Below are 16702 nucleotides of genomic sequence, written 5' to 3'. Positions count from 1 at the left end.
CAGCGCCCGGGGCGCCGCGGGAGGGGCCGGGGCAGGTACGGAGCGGCGGCGTGGGGCCGCTCTCCGCCCGCGGGGCAGCGCCCGCCGCCGGGGCGGCAGTGGGCCTCGGGCGGGCGTGGGGAGGGGGCCGGGGATGCCGCGGCGAGGGGCCCGCGGGGAGCCGGGCAGATAAACAGGGCAGGGCAGTGACAGCGGCCGCGGACGAGCGGCGCGGCCGGCGCGGGAGGGCCGGACACCGCTCCCCGCGCCGGGGCCGGGGTGCCGAGGGACGTGCGGCCAGGCCGGGGAGAGGAGGAAGAGGAAGGGAGGAAGTCGGGGAATCGTTTGGGGGAAACGGAGGGAGGATGTCGGTCCCGGAGGGAAGCGCGGCCGCGTTGGGGCCGCGGAGCAGCGCAGGGCCGGCGGGCACGGCCCCGGCCCCGGCGGGCTCGGCACCCTCCGCTGGCGCACCAGGAATTGAGGTACCGCGCCTTGGAGCGCTGGCAGAGCCGGGCTCCAGGTGCTGCTCCAGCGGCTCCGCTGGGTTACCTGCTCGTGTTTTTCAGGAGAGACGTTTACAAATGTGGGCTGTGGCTTTCGGGGAACGGAAGGGTCCAAATATCGATATCGGAGAGGGCAAGCAAATGTTTGTCAGGCTCGATATTTCAGAGTATTCTGAAGTAGTGTTTTAGGATCGGATGCAGTTACGAGCCGTGGGTTGTTTTGGTCACGCCGAGGGACTGCCTGTGCACGTTCTGCAGGGCTGAAGCGTGGAGCACAGGCTAGGCCTCGCCGAGCTGACTCAGTTTTGGGGGGAAAAGCCCTAATGGAAGGAGGGGAAAAAAAGAATTTTTGAAGGCGGTGAATTTGGAAGCATACTAGCATACTATCACCAGTAAAATCTTTCAAATACTCATTTGAAGAGAGAGACTTAATATAAATGGAGAGTGACTGGGACTACAGCAGCACCTGCAGCACTGAGGAGCCTGCCAGGGCTTCAGCAGAAATCTTTTAACAGGATAATTTGGACTTCAGCTCTTGGGAAATGTCTTGGACTTCCAGATTTCAGGCTGAACATTACGTAGATACATAGAAACTATTTGTCATCAGACGAGTTGCTTTCATAAGAGGCAAAATTTCAGCAAACAGAAACATGATGGGCTTGCCTGGGTTTTCTTTCTGTTTTCTTTAGTTTTGGTGGCTGAAAAATAGTTTAGATACTTGCAAATAAAAATTTGCGTGTGTTTAGCGATGGCAGAAAAGTCATCTGTGAGTGTGTTTGAAGTGATAGTTCAGCTGTTACAGTTTCTGCCATGAATTGTGGATAGTCTGTAACTCACTGGTCAAAAATATAGAAGCTCACCTCCCTATTATTATGTTATGTTTCCTCTATAACACACATGAAATAAGAAGCCAGGCACTTGGAAAGTGTTCTTAATCTTTTCAAATCATATTCAAATAACAACAAAGAGGAGCTGCTGAATATTCTAGTGGGTTTATGCTGCTGCTCGTAGGCCCCATCGCTGTACACGTGCTTGCCCCGCTGCCACGAGCAGGCTCGCTGAAATTAATGGAACTCTCCTTGGTGGTGAAGTTAAACGTCTGTGTGTAATTGTTGTTGAGAATATGGCCTTAACAAGCAGCCAAATATAGAGCTGGACTTATGGAGAAATGTACATGTAATATATCATTTTGGTTCACTGGTGTTGTATCCGATCCAGAGAACCCAGGTGTGTCAATATCAAACCGAATGTGTTTATAGCAAATGCAACAACTGTCCAGCCTCCTTCTTGGACCAAGTGAACTAAAGATTTTGGCTCCCAATGCTTATAAATATAAAATGTGATTTAGTGTTACAGCTGAAATTTAGTCATTATTAATTTTTAAATGGACATATGACTATAGCAGATACTGCCTTCGTGAATAATTCTTAGTTGTGAAGATGATCCAGTCTATTTTATCCCAAGATACTAATTCTTGATTGGTTTAGCCACCTGTGTTTACTGCATGGTGCAGCCTGCCTGATCAGACAGAGGGTGTATGGTATAAAATAGCAGCTTAGTGAAGAAGTAGCGTGTGCATAAAGAGTTGTAGATAAAAACTGCTCTCTAAATGCTTACAGAACAGCAGTGAGCAAGGAGAGGGAAAAGGAGTAAGGCTCTGGGATTAAAGTGGCAAAACATGCAACCAGGTTTTATGGAGAGCAGAAGAGGACTTTTGGGAATTCATGAGGGAGAAGGAAAGGAAGGTAGAAAACAGAGGGGGAAGGCATTTGTGAGAAAATGAACCTTGAAATGTAACTGCTAAAATACAGTTTTGAACATGAGGCTCAAAATGGAGGCTTGTGCTGTCAGTGTGTGCTAGCAGAGAGGCCTGACATCCTATAAATACAAACTGTACCTCCCTGCCCGTTCTGCCACAGACATACAGTTCCTGTGGGTGAGACACAGGCTGGGGAGGGGAATAAACCAGTAGCCAGGAGATGCTAAGGGGAATCTTTCTAAATTTTGCCACGTTACGATACTACTCCTGCAAAAATATGTTTGCTTTATATAGAAAGCTGCCGATCTGGCAGCGTGGAGCAGCTCAATTAAATGCTGCTGTTGGAGTTGTTCAGCGTGCGTGGAAAAACGGGTACTATAGGCAGATGGGCTGCCCTGTGCTCTGGCATCCGAGCAGCACAGCAGAAATAGCATCCATCCACTTATGGAAACTGGAGTAAAGTGGAGTGGGGTTTTTGTGCTGCAGGTACGGGAGGGGAGCAGGGGGGAGCTGCGGGGGAGCCCTTTGGAGCAGCAGCCACAATAGGTGGTCTCTGCCTCTCCTCGTGCGTAGGGCTGGTTTTGGAACATGTAGGGAGGGTGGGAGGCTGCTTACAAGACACAAATAAGAGGAGGTTTTTTGTAGCTTTGTGGGTGGAGGCTTAAAGGGATGCCTTCCTTTTTCAAATGTGAGTATCTACATATTTTATTCCTTGTGATTTAAGTTACGGAGTTTGGCTGCAGTTCATCATCACCCAGTCAAACTTAAAATTCCTTAAGGACATAACAGAATTTCTTTGGTTTAATGGGGACTTCAATCAGCCTTTCCCTCTGTCAGATAGTAGTGACAAGGCAGCCAGGTTGTGATGTTCCCCGTCGTCTTCTCTGTAAAATGTTGAAGTTGTCCATTTTCTTTCCAAATATTGCAGTCCGCTTTTAGCATTGACACTGGAAAAATGGACAGTGAAATGATCCAAGATTCAGATCTGACACATGACTTGAGCTGGGCATTTATTTTTAGCTACAACTGAAGTTTCCAGTGGCAATTATTTCTTTCACTTTTCACTCTTACACTGAGAAACCCAACTTTCTCGATTTTAGCCCGAAGAAAAAAATTCTAGTGTGTGCCTTAATCACTTATGCTTCCTTCTGAAATTGACTTACTTTCATTTTCTAGGTGCTGGTGAATCCGGTAAAAGCACAATAGTCAAGCAGATGAGGATCCTGCACGTGAATGGATTTAATGCTGAGTAAGTGCATTTGCTTTTTCACTTTACATTGTACCTTCCTCCTTTGTGCTGCAGTCAGTGCTCCTGGTTTATATCTCGTGTATTTTCCTCCTGCTGCTGTTTCACTCTCTCTAGAATTTGGATGTGTATTTTTAGATGAGATTAATAGACATTAACCTGAAGAAGTCAGGCACCAATCATAAGTAAGATCCAGCAGTATAAAATTATTTATATCAAGGCAGAGCTGATTTGATTAAGTTTTGAATTTTGTGGGTTTGTTAATTGCAGTTTCTTTCACAACATGGCTGACACTGATTTACCTCAGCTATAGCACATTGGTTCATATTGCTGTAAACATGCCTGGTATCAGTGTACAAAATGAGCACAATTTTCTTTATTTGGAGCAAGTAAGGCTTTATTTTCTGTGTCCTCACAGAATGAAGTCGTACACTGAATTTTGGGGATTTTGCTTGCCCAGATGTTTGTGTTAAATTATCTTTCTAAAAGTTTTTTACATCTAATATCTGTTATTTGGCAGTTTTGAAGAGGAGAATGGCATTAAGATAGGGAAAATTAATATCTTCTTGTTTGTCTGAGAAAGATTTTTGTTTGCTAACTTTTTGACTAACTTTGCTAGAGAGTAGGAAGAGATTCTTCTGCATGTTAATTTAGGCTTGCAGTTGTGTGTGTGTATACCAAAAGCTGCTAAATTAATACTAATTGAATCAAAGTGTTGAAATTTCAAAGCTTATTTTCTGGGCTTATTTTTTTTTTAGATGGTATTATTGATTTTGTCATGCTTGTTTTCAAACATAACAGTTTTGTACTGCTACCCTTTAGCTTTTAGTGGTATCATCTATTTTGTGAATCCTCCATTTTTGGGGAGGCTAAGCTTTTATTAGTCTTCCAGTAGTTAATTCTTTAATAAGAATATCTGAGCTGAAAGTTTAGCCAAGGAGCCTGGACAGTACTTCTTCCTAATCAGCAAGTGATAGCTCAGATAAGGTACACAGTCTTTTGGATGAAAGTTCAGACTGATTCATAAGAAACACATTATGTGCTACATGTTTTTAGCTCCTCTTAATAAGGAATATTTTCTATTTCCAAAATAACTTTTTCATGAGTGCCTAGTGCTGCATCCTGTTATTGCTGAGCTGTCTCTGTCGTTTGGGCTGCTGCAGAGACCTCTTTAAAAGACTTGTGTGACTTAAAAGACTTGCATGAGTTGACTTGGTTGAGTAGGTATCAATATTGGGTGCTGAGTAAAAAGTTCATAAAATGAAAGTGGAAGTGGATCCCCTGGTACCTTTGAAAGTGTCAATCCATTTAAGCAACAGGGTTGTTCTAAGTTTTTAAGCACGTGAATTCTCCTAAAGGGTAACAGTGCTGTGTAATGGATGGTGTATGATGTGGGCAGGTAACCCCAGCCCTGCAAGCTGCACACCCCAATCTGTGTGGGACTGGGAGCCCAGAGACCTGTGCAGAACTGGTGAGGACTGGGACACACTGGGATCTGCAGCAGCAGGGGCTTCCTCCAGTGCCTCCCTTTGCGTTGGAGCTTTGGGCAGAGCTGAGCCTGCAGCTGGAGCCCAGGACAACATGGCAGATTTGGCCTCAGGAGGCTCTGCTGGCTTCTGCCTGCTCAGAGCAGGGGATTTGAGTTACGGGGCAGGGCTGTGCCAGCACAGCTGCTCCAGTCACGGGGCACAGCCCGGCCACGCGGGGCGGCACCAGGGCTGTCCCCCCATGGCATTCTGCCCCTTGTGCTTGTCCTTTGGCTGATGTGGGTAATACCTGTTGGAACACTGAGCTGCATAAAAACCCAGCGCAGAAGTGTGGTATATTTGAAGTGTACAGGGAGTAAGTTAAAACACATCGTTTTTAGGGTTCTGCTGCCAAAAATAATCAGTAGATCATAACATGCACTTTACAGCAGGGAAAAGGCTGTTTTTCAGTGTTTTGAAATTCTTGCAAGTTACACATCTGTCCTTAAATAACTTGCATTTTCTTCCAAATAACTAACTGCTCTCTGTGTTGTCTCGCTTTCCATTACCCTTTTTGCCTGATTCATTCCCCTTCTGCCCTGCTTACCTTGTGGAAAGATGATGTGGGATCCAGCTAATGAGAGAAATAGCACGGAGGTTTTTTTGGAAGGGTAGGAAGAGCAAAGCATTACTTCTCATCATGTCCTGATCAGTTGCTCTGGAACATAAACATGTTTGCATAAAACACACATAAACCACAGCTGATGTGATGAATAGCAGGGGAGAGGTGGTGAAAATAGTAATATGCTGCAGATGATAATAGTGAAAATAGTAATATGCTGAGATGATAAGTTTTCTTTAATTGTAGTGTACTTGTATATAACTAGATTTGAATTATTTCTGTTGGTACAGCTTATTCTTGTGCTTTGAAAGAAATACAGTTTAAAGTCCTGTCTTAGAATTGTTTGCCTTGGTTTGGTTGAAGCAGAGAGAGGTTACCTGTTAAGAAAAATGTCTAATGCTGTGAACAAAGGAATCAAAAGTTTTTATTTAGTGTTACTTTTCTTTCTGGTGACTAAGCAGGATATCCAGTGCTAAAAGTGCTGGCCTACTTCAGTGAATGTGAAGGGATTTTATTTGGTTTGGTTTTAGGAATCTGCCCCTAAATAGTGGAAGTTGTCTTGTGCCTTTAGGTGAATTGTTGTAGCATTTTGCAAGGTGAAATCTGTGTAGTTCTGTGAAACTAGAATTTCCTCTGGGACTCCAATTCTCAATCCCTTTAGCTAATTAATTATTTGAGGAACTGTGTGGAATCAAGTGCTCCAGGTAATTAATGTGTTGAATAGCTAAAGCTAAGATTAATGTGATGGTAGTTAAAGTTGTAGGCAAGTTAACTACAGTAAAGACTATTTTTTTCAATGTTCCTTTTATAATCCTTAGATGAATTAGAGACAGAAATACATTTTTTTCTGTTGCTGTAGTGAAGGTGGTGTGTGGGATGTAAGAGTGCTGTGGCATTGGGAAGGGGAGTAGAGTATTGGAGAAGCAAGGCATGTTCTACAGCACAGGTTTTTCTGCATGCAGTTTTTCTGGAAGGACTTAGCCCACTTTCAGCTCTTGCAGAATGGCTTCAGGTGGCTGTGCTATCATCTGACATCTTCCTGCAGCAATTCCATGAAAAATGGGAGTGTGGCCTCCCCACAGGATTTTTCCAGTGTTCCTGGTTCCATGCAGGAGCCGCCTTCTAAGCGTAATACAGGAGCCGTATCAACCAAAGTTTCTACTCTTTGCATTACTGCCAACAACAGAGGCCCTTTTGATGTAGAAAGGGTTTAAATTTGGCTTTTAATAGCAGGAAGCCTGCGACTTCCCTTCCTTTCCTTCCCTCCCTCCTCAACACTTCAACTGTCTTTTCATGATGCAGTTCCAGAGGAGTAGGTATCTGCAAACAGTGTTTTGTGAGCATTCACTGATAAGGTGGAGCCAAAACCTTCTCTTTTTGACTGTGCACAAGTTGAGATGGCAATCTTTCTGAGGTTGAAAAATGGGAAAGGGAGGATAGGAGGAGTTAAGGAATATAGTTGGAAGAATTAAATGTGTAGCTCAGGTTGAAGAGGAGAAGAAAAACAGCTGCTTTTTGTGCTGTCTAGAGACTGGGGTTCTTTGCTTCTAAAACACATGGCCTTTCACTTACTTCTGATTTCTTTAAGTCATCTTTCCCCTCTGTGATCACTGTGGCTTTGGCTGGCAGACTCTAAGGAGAGGGTCATTGTCATGCACAATTTTAGAAAGCGGGGAATAATTGGCACGGGCAAGAGACAATTTTGAAGTGTCATGGGAAAAACTGGGACAAGCAGAAATATTTAAATAGAAATAAATGGTTGAAATGTGACTTACGAAATCCACTACAAAGATTGACAAATAAGGGGAATATGCCTTTGTGATTATTAAGTTTGGATAGTGTTTAAGATTCAGGAAGTCTTGAGGTTACAGGAAATTTCAGGTAATGCTTTTCAGCCTCAGTTTCCCAAATGATGTAAAATGTTGACACTTCCTTGAACTAGTATGTTGAAGTGCTGAATAGGAGTTTGTGTATTTATTAAATCTGATAGTGTTGATGGCATAAGCAGAGCTGAATAGCTTTGTTTTCAAGACTTAAATGACAAATATATTTGCATTTCTCTTGTACTTTTAAAAATTATTTTCTCTCAGTGAGAAAGCTAAGAAATCCAAGTTGCCCTCCTAAAGATTTCAGACATTTTCTCTTTTCTCACCAAGACTTAGGAGTTTGTGAGTAAAGAAAAGTAGCCATTGCTGGTTTCTAATCTTCTCTTAATACATCCATTTCCACCATTATGTCACATAAAGCAGTAAATAATATTATCTAATCACTTTAGTCAGTGTCAGTCTCTCTTGTACGTGAAACAACTTCTGATTCAGTAACTTTTCAGTTGTCTGATACTGTGGGGTTTTTCTGACTTTTGTCTTTTTAGCCATGTCATTTTATGGAAGAGAAGCTAATGCTGTGAGCGAGGGAAAAGTATCATATTTATAACTAAGTTCTTCCAAAATAATGAATTCCCTCCTAATGGCTAATCTTAGCTTGTGTACACAATTATGATTGCTGTGTTTTTATAGTTCCTTTACATTTGTGTACCAATCCCATGTTTTCAGAATGGTCACTTCAGTTCCTTGCCAAGAAACAAACAGACTTTATTGTGTTTTACTTGACTGGCAACAAAAGTAACTTTTTCGTGGTGTTTTGGAGCAAAGTGGAAAATTGGAGTGGGGGAGACATGGGGTGTGTGATTCCCCTCGCCCCATTTCTTCCTTTCTTTGCATCACAGTGTCTGTCAAGAGGCTTCTGCAGCTTTGAGGCACAAACTTTTGGGTTTTTTTCCTCAGCTCCTGCTCGAGGACACCAGTGAGGTGCTGGAAAATGTGTGTGTATGTGTCTCTTCAATTCCCTCTGAACAACTGCTTATGGCGTCAGGTCAAAATTTGGGCTGCAGAACATGAAGTGGAGGTGTGGTCAAGGAGGGAAGCAGGATTTGTGTTTCACTCAGTTTTAGGTCTTGTCCTGAGAGCTGACACAGCTGTGCAGATGAATTTTGTCAAGAGACAAAGATATCCCAACAGCTAATAAATACTATGAAAAATAACGGACTACTGCTTATAGTTTGTAAAAGTTTATGCAAAATGTTTATGCAAGTTATATTTAACTTTCTTCAGCTTGAGAGAAATGGGAGGTAATACCTGGTGATGTTAAACCACCTATGCAACCAAGCAATTTCTTAATTGTTAGCATGTTTAAGAGAGTTTTTATGTGCTTGAAATTATCTTTCCTTTGAAAATACTTTTATTTTTACAAGGATGAAAATTCTTTTCTATGACAGAGTAAAAGTGAACTCAGTGAAGCAGCATTAATATTTTTTACATATAACAAAAAAGGAAAAAAACCTTCCAAGTCTGGGTTAGGTTTTTATTCAAGTTTCTTATGGGATATTGCCTGAAAATATGAGACATTGTCCATTAAGAACTTGTGCAAATGCTTTGCAATTTAGATCTGCTACTCAAATGTGATTTTTAAACGCTGTAAAATGAGTTTTCAGAAAATTTTGCTTGTTTATAATACCTACACTGGGCCTCGTTTGGCAAGGATTGTTAACGTACTGAAAATTCTAATGGTCACTGGAATAACTCCTTCACCTTGCTCAGAGGCTTTCTGAAATCACCCCGTTAAAATATTTCCACATGCAAGTGAAGTGAATTTTCTTTCAGAGTGAAAAATCATGATATTTAGGTTTCTAAAATATTACAGAAAAGTAGTGCATGAAGGAATCTAAAAGTTTGAAAAGCTGGCTAGTTTTATCTGCTTTTAGATGCTCGTGATAGGCTCAGGTTAACCATCAGTGGAGAGATGACAGCGCAGTGTTCAAAGAAAGCATTGACTTTCATTTTTACATTGTGCTTTGTTTTCAGGTAGGTAAAAGAAGGAAATGGTGAATTGAACATAATTTCTTTATTTTCACGGGAAACATGGTATTGCTCAGAGCAGAATGTGTATCTTATCTGCATTTACTGGTTGGGAAATGCTGAATTCTCCTAGCAAAGCAGTATTTAAACTACCAATTTTATGTTGTTACATGTTGAGAGCTCTCTATCTTCTGAATTACTTTTCCTGGCTTGCAACTTGACATTTGTGCTTTCAGTTAAATATTTCAGTTTTCTGAAAAAGAAACCCAACAACAAAAAAAACCCAGTAGTAAACTCATCCCTCAAGCTAAGTTTGCATATGTTGCAGACATGATTTGGCATGTAAAGGGACTGGCCAAAAATATGGCAGTAGTTCTATTTGTTTTGAGGTTTAAATTTCACAAAAGCTTTTTAAGTATGCAGCTATCAACCCAGGAGAAAGCTTTATAGTTGTAGAGAGCTTGGAGAGCAATAACTATGAATAGCGGAATAAGCACGAGTGATGTAATCTGAGAAGCAAAAGAGAGAGACAGAAGAGAGCTTAGGGCTTAACTCTGTGGAAAACATTGTGAATGGGTCTGTGAGGGTTTTGACTTTTGATGGTGGATGTGGGATTTTACTCATTAGTTTTGGTAAAATCAAACAAATGTGCAAGTTTCCTTTTATTCTCCCAAACAGAAAATAAACCGTTCAGTGGGTAGCGGAGTGAGGGAAGTCTGGGTTCTGGAACTTGTTCTGTCTCCCAGATCCTTTCTCCCCTGCAGCATCTGCAGCTCCTCTTTGGGACCTGTGGCTTTCTGAGTGTTGTCTCTCGTTTCCTCCACTCCTCATTTTTCTCCCTGATGCAACACTGATCCCTAAATATTCCTGCATCAGCCCACCTTTTATCTTCCTTTTTCTGTTTTTTTTTGCTACCTGGACCAAGTCAGAATGTGTTGTGGCTGGTGTAGATGTACATGAATTCTTCCTGCAATTCCTCACTGGAGTGCTAATTTTGGTCTCCTGCTCAGCCTCTGATTTTAATTTCTGGAAGTTCATTTTGCAGCAATAATGCTTTTTCAACTTTGGTTGCACAGCAGAATCTGAGATAGAATGAGGCTTAGAAAAAACAGCTAAAGAAAGTCTTCCTCAGTTCACTCCAGATTTTTTTTTAAATACTTTTAGTTTCCATGTTCATGAGTTAAAGTAGAAGTGGTGTATTTTTCTCCATTTTCTTATCTAAAGCAAACATCTAGTAGTATAAACCAATGTATCATGTTCTATTTAACTTGTTATTTCATAAATCACAAACTGTATTAAATACTGCAAAAAAACTTCAGATAACTTCAAAAGTATAGCTCTCTGTGGAGAATATTAAATGTATGTCTCTATTCCACACTTCCATGTCCTTTCTGAAAAATTCCCCTGGGTTTTTCAGGCTTTTTCCAGCTTTTCTTAATTAGATGGTGCAGAGTTATTACCTTTTCTCTAGCCAGTGCTACAGAATCAGCACTACATGAAGAATTTTCTTCTGTAGTATCTCATGGAATTTCTTACTTTCTATATATTTTGAATGGACAGATTGGGCAGTACTCTGATTTTTCTAAAAAAAAAAAAAGTTTTTTCTAATTTTTCCAGATGGACACTTGAATTAGTTTATATATGAACAGAGTGCTCCTTATCATCTTAAACTTATTGCAGTTACCTTTTTGATATTAAAACTATTTGTTCACATTATTGCAAACCCTGAAGATTCCCCTTACTTCATGCTGTAGCTACATTTTATCTCTTGCCAGTTATTCCAGCTGGGAGATTTTTTTTCAGTTTCATTATGTTAAAATCTTGTGATTTTGTCCCATAAGATAAAATGTATTATTAATAAAAGCTGTGCCTTTCCCTGCTCCTTCTAGCAATCTAGATATGAGTGGGATTTCTTGTTCCTGTTTTTAGGTTGTGAGCTCCTGTGTTGTTCTCTTGGGCTGGGGGAGCAGGTTTGGGGCGTTTCGAGGCGTTTTTCTGAAAAGTGCAAACACTGCTCTTGTTCCAGTTTTGTGAACATCCTTCCCCGGTGTCTCAGATCAAGGCAAGCAGAGCTAAGGCTTTGAAGTATAATCCAGCAGGCAAAGTTATCTCTATCTTTATTTTTAGATATGAGTTTGTGTATTAGGGTTGCCCAGGTCCCATCTCTGATGAAGAGCTGAGATACAGAAATTGCTCATCTTGGTCATTCAGAGCTCTCAAGTTGAAAGGAAGGAATTTCCACTGATGAGGGTTTTTTTTTTTAGTCTGACTTGAATCTGACTTGATGTTAAAAATAGCATGCCTTACATTTTAACAGTTGAACCTTGAGTTAATAGTAAATCCAAGCATTTAGGATACAGTGCAAGTGTAGCTGCATCAGCTTTTAATAGTTACTTCTACAACTGTACTCTAATGTAAGCATGCATTTAATTAGAATTACTTGTCTACAGCTGAGCCTGCTTAGAAACAGCAGTGCATTGAGGGGTGTCTTTGACAGCTGAGAGGCAGAAGCATCCACATTTTGAAAAATGTAATAGTGGAATATCTCAGTGAGATGTTTTATTTCAAGGTGTTGCTGTTAGAGAAGTGCAGAGTGTGACCTTCTCTCTGAGCTACCTGTTGCTGGCTGTATTCTCCACAGGACTATTCAATAAGTCTTTGTGTTCAGTTCTCTTCTTAGTTAAGGCACTAGAAAATAATTACCTCTCCCAAGTGCACCCTTGCAGCCTCCCAGGAGTGGTGGGTGAGCTAATGGAGCAGGCAGAGGTGTGCAGGGCTCCCTTCTGCAGGCTGGCTGCTCCCAGGGGATGCTGCATTCAGCCCTGAGTGGCACCTTCAGAGCTGCCTGGGGGATTTGTGCTGCCTCCTTCATCACTGGGATTGAAGCACTCCCTTCTTCTCTGCAGGTCTGCATGCATACAAACACTTTGGGTTCCTTCAAGTTAAGACATTTTTATTCTGTTTTGACGGTACAATTATCTATGCAATATAACTGTTCATATTAATTAGAAAATGTTGCAAGGAAATGGGTGTTTGTGAAGTAAATTTCTTCCTTAAGTTTGTAGTAAGAAAGAATGCCTTGCTTCAATGCCTTGCTTCATTGTTGGTTTTTTTTTTTTTTTTTTTTTTTTTTTTTTTTGTTTAGTTTTGTTTTTAATATAGATAAAAATGTGTAGTGGGACACTTAACACATTAGGCTCAGGGAACTATTTGTAATGCCTGTTTTAACCCTGATAATTTAAATTAAAATAGGCTAGGTAAATTTGGTTTAATGTGGCATTACTATGGAAAAATTCAGCTAGTTGGTTTCTTGAATTTTAATTTAATTACACTATAGTGACTGGCACAGCTTTGTGTATTTTTTTGCTGGTTTTAGCAGGTTAAGACTATTTAAGATAAATATGAAAACTTAGAGTTGTAACAACTTTCTAAAATAATTTTTAAAATATAGTAATCCTAAGGACTGACCATGTACTGAAATGATTTTCTTGAATATCTTCTGAAATTAGAGTGTAATCACAGCGCTGCATTATTCATGGGAAAAAACTATAAGCACAATGCAAAGCCTAGGAAAATCATTTTTCCTTTAAATGAGAGAAAACAGAAAGGGGAAGGGCTCAGTTAAGCACTTGGGGTTTTCAGGAAAGCTGGGACCACTCAGTCCCACCCTGCCACACAAACCCCAAGCCCATGTGCAGGGCAGGCAGACCAGCACTTTTACACTTCCAAATATTTGACAAAACAGTTGCAGAGCTCGGTGTCAGTAAAAAAATTAAGTTTCCTAGTACTTTGTCTCAATGTCTTTGCAGCAAGCTTGTTACACAACTTTCTGGAAGATTTGCTTTAATGGGGTTGTGTGGGGGTTTTTTGTTATTAAATTTCTGTGTTGTGGGAAGCTACTGGATTTTCAGTTCTGGGTTTTGATGTACACTAAAATAGATGCCTGGAAATTGGATGCAACCTTTTAATTTTGCTATGTCAAAATGATTAATGTTGTTTCGAAGTAGTTACTCATAGGAACACATTCTGCTTATGCTGAACATAGTAGATAAAAATATGCTCTGTAATTTACACATAGGGCACTTTAAAACCTGAAATGTAACTATTTTGCCTGTTAGTTTTTTCAACTGGAACTGTGTTACTCTTAATTTCCCCTAACTCTTGGGAACTTGGGATGCTCCGTGCTGCCTCTGTGTTTTGCTTTCACATAATTGGACAGTCTTCACTTTATGTAATTGTATCTTATGCAATCAAATGTTTACTTTCCTTATGTTTATCACCAAAGAACTTGGGAACGTTCTGTTACCTAAGTATCTCTTTGACACTGTAAAATAAGGGGCATGAAATGAGTGAAAAGATTGAGTTTAGTAAAACATTTCTGTATTCTGTGTAATCATAGGGAGCTGGAAAAAACACTTTGAAATCGTGTAGGCAGCATAATGTCTGACTTTTTCCTCACAGTTTTATTCATGCTGAATAAATTTTTTAAATGTATTTTTTTCTCAGCCTAAGCCTCTGTTTTCTTAACTGAAGTTCATAGGTTCCATTCTGATAATAATTTCAGAGAAAAAGAAAACAGGATTTTTTTTCCCACTTAATTTTTAATAATACTGTTTGGACACAGTTTTTTTTTAAACTGAATGCAGAAGGTAAAGTTATACATAGTTAGATAGAGGAAGTAGAAATATTCCATATATATTATTCCTTACCCAGAGAAAGTATGTTTCTATCCTGGATAATGCTGCAAACAGAAAAGGAAGTTTGGTGTCTGTTAGAGGAGCAAATATTGGGATCATCTCTGTGTGATTCTCTGCTATTGTTATGGAAATAGAATATGGGTATTTTCAATAAACAATGAAGAAAAATCCCAGAGGATATCCTGTGAGAAACTATGGGAAACACCAATTTATATAACTTATTTATAATTATTACTGGGAGGGGTGATCTGATAAGTTGTACTTCAGGAATTTGTTTTAATGCAGCCAAACGTGAGAGAGTCCCGCAGGAGTCAGAGTTTAGATTGTATCTGTAAAACTGGAAAAGGACTCAAAAGTCAATTAGTTAAATTACCTTAGTATGGTTTGGGATGTTTTTGTGGCAAAAAGACAAACGCAGGCTTGGATGACTAAAAAAAGGGAAAGTGAAACATAAGTGATAAAGGGAACTTCCAAATCTGATAAGAGTGTTATTAAAATAGTGTATCCCATGCTGGTGCCTTCACTTCTTGAAGGATGTGGAATTATTGGGAAGGAGTTAAAATTGAAAGGAAGGCACAGGAGTTGTCCCAGGTCCAGAAGGGGGGAGGTGTCCAGACGTGATTTCATGGCCATGTAGAGGTGGTGCTGTGTGAGCAAAGTGCCTGAAAATGAGGGCAGGCAGGAGACTGACTTCCTTAGCATCTGAGATACTTTATTTGGAATAATTGTTGGGAAAGAGGAAGCTCCATTTAAGCAATCTTAGGAAGGTAGGGGTTTATTTTTAAACCCTATTTGAATCCACCTGAAGATTCATCTTTGCTGGTGCAGGTGTGTGTGCTCAGGGTGCCCACTGTGGCCCTGGGGAGCACAGAGTCTGATGCACGTGCTGCAAATCCTTCCTTCTCCTACCCTGAACATTATTATGTATTTGCAATTCTGTGTTGGTGTTTGAAGCCTTGAAACCTTTCAGCCCACGGGCATCAGAGAGGTGGGGAAGTGTGGGGGCTGACTTTTGGTTTTGGTTTTTTCCCTGAAGATAATTTTGCTGCTTGTTCTGTTGTCACTGTTTTCACTTCCTCCTGAAGCATCAAAGATTGGGAAGAGTCTGAGGTGATGTCAGAAGATCCTCTTTTGGGCCAGATTGGTTCATTCTTACTCAAGTGTTGCAGATAAAGTCAGTTGAAGAGCTTGAGAGAAGAAACTCTTTCATTAGGACCTGCTAGGCTTGTTCCCACCTTCTCCTGCACGAGGCTTTCCTGGCCTCCTTGGATCATCAGAGCAGACATCTGTAAGCAGTTCTGTGTCCTTGCAGGAGTCCTGGGTGCTCAGTCTTACCTCATTTCAAATTGTGACCTTCAGAAAGAATTGTTTGATTTGAAATTTCAACTCAACACTGAAACGCATGGAGAAGCACAGTGGCTTGGGATCCACTGAAAGGCAAAATGAAGTATTCAACTATCCTCCCTGGCCTAAAATTCTTCAAAATACAAATTGTCAAATATCTGTGTTTACTTACCAAATACCTGTTCCATGCTGTTCCGAACTGCTAGCCCAGGTCCAAGCTCTGGTTCTGAATCTGTTCTGTAGAGGGAGACATCTATGTGGCTGGCTGGGTTTAGTGATTATGGATCTCTGTGCTTTGACAGAAACAGCAGAATTACTCTGTGATTATGGATCTCTGTGCTTTGACAGAAACAGCAAAATTTCACCTTAGTGTGGGTAACTCAAATCAGGATAGTTTGAGCACGTTAGTATCTCCTAATGAAACCAAATATAGTTCTCTTCAATTCCATTCATTCTGGACCTTATCTCTCCCTCTGATATGTCTCACTAGTTGCCAAGCAACCTCAACAGTAGTTCTGCACATCCAGCAGCATTAAAAAAAAAAAAAAAAGTGAGTAGTTGTTGCTGAAAATGAGATGCCTTCTGATGACATGAATGAAGAGAGTTACGAGGGAAGGAAGTGGGGAGTGGCAAGTTTGGAGCTGATGTTCTGAAAAAGCTAATAATATTTAGCACTTAAGTAGTGCTTTTTATTTTCCAAGCACTAATCAAGCAATCGTAAGATTATTAAATAAAGACTATTTCTTTCCTTTCAGTGAGTGATGCACAATTATGTTTATGCTTCCTAGAGCAGAGGGCAGGATTTAATCCCAAGAGTGAAGGAGTTTAGTGTATATATTTCTTTCTCTAACCTGTACTGACTTCCCATGTTTCTAGTTGGACTGCAGATTATCTGGAGGGTTTGGGAAGGCTTTTCTTTGTGTGTTTGTTGATATATAGCCAGCACTCTATTTATTTCATGCAGATGCACCTGCAGTGTTTTGGGTTTTGTTAAAATATTTATCACCTGCAAGGTCTTCCAAACTAGAAATAGGAAAGATTGTGTGTAGGTCCTTTATTACTGGGTAATGCTGTAATGCTTATAAAGCAATAAATAGAACTTATTTTTATATTCTGTCTCCTGTGCAAAATGTGATCTGAGAAGCAAACAGTCATCTCACAGGAGATCATAATAGAAGCGAAAGCTGATTTGGGAAAATGATTCTGGTTTTAGGTTATTCAAAAGGAAAACT

At 40.5% G+C, this 16702-nt stretch overlaps 1 protein-coding gene across 2 annotated transcripts in view; it reads left to right on the top strand.

The window, feature by feature from the left end:
• The window catches only part of GNAS (GNAS complex locus), a 129521-nt gene that overhangs the window by 47602 nt on the left and 65217 nt on the right, over window positions 1-16702 (top strand). For both annotated transcript variants that reach the window (XM_071446924.1, XM_071446925.1), the window contains exon 2: window positions 3418-3490. In XM_071446924.1, the coding sequence (XP_071303025.1) occupies window positions 3418-3490 (73 nt within the window). The remainder of the gene's footprint in view (window positions 1-3417; window positions 3491-16702) is intronic.

The sequence above is a fragment of the Agelaius tricolor genome, unplaced genomic scaffold (assembly GCF_023055355.1).
Source record: "Agelaius tricolor isolate 1412-34295 unplaced genomic scaffold, bAgeTri1.0.p SCAF_23, whole genome shotgun sequence".
NCBI lineage: Eukaryota > Metazoa > Chordata > Aves > Passeriformes > Icteridae > Agelaius > Agelaius tricolor.
Note: the sequence above shows the minus strand (reverse complement) of the source record. Positions and strands in the feature narration are given on the sequence as shown.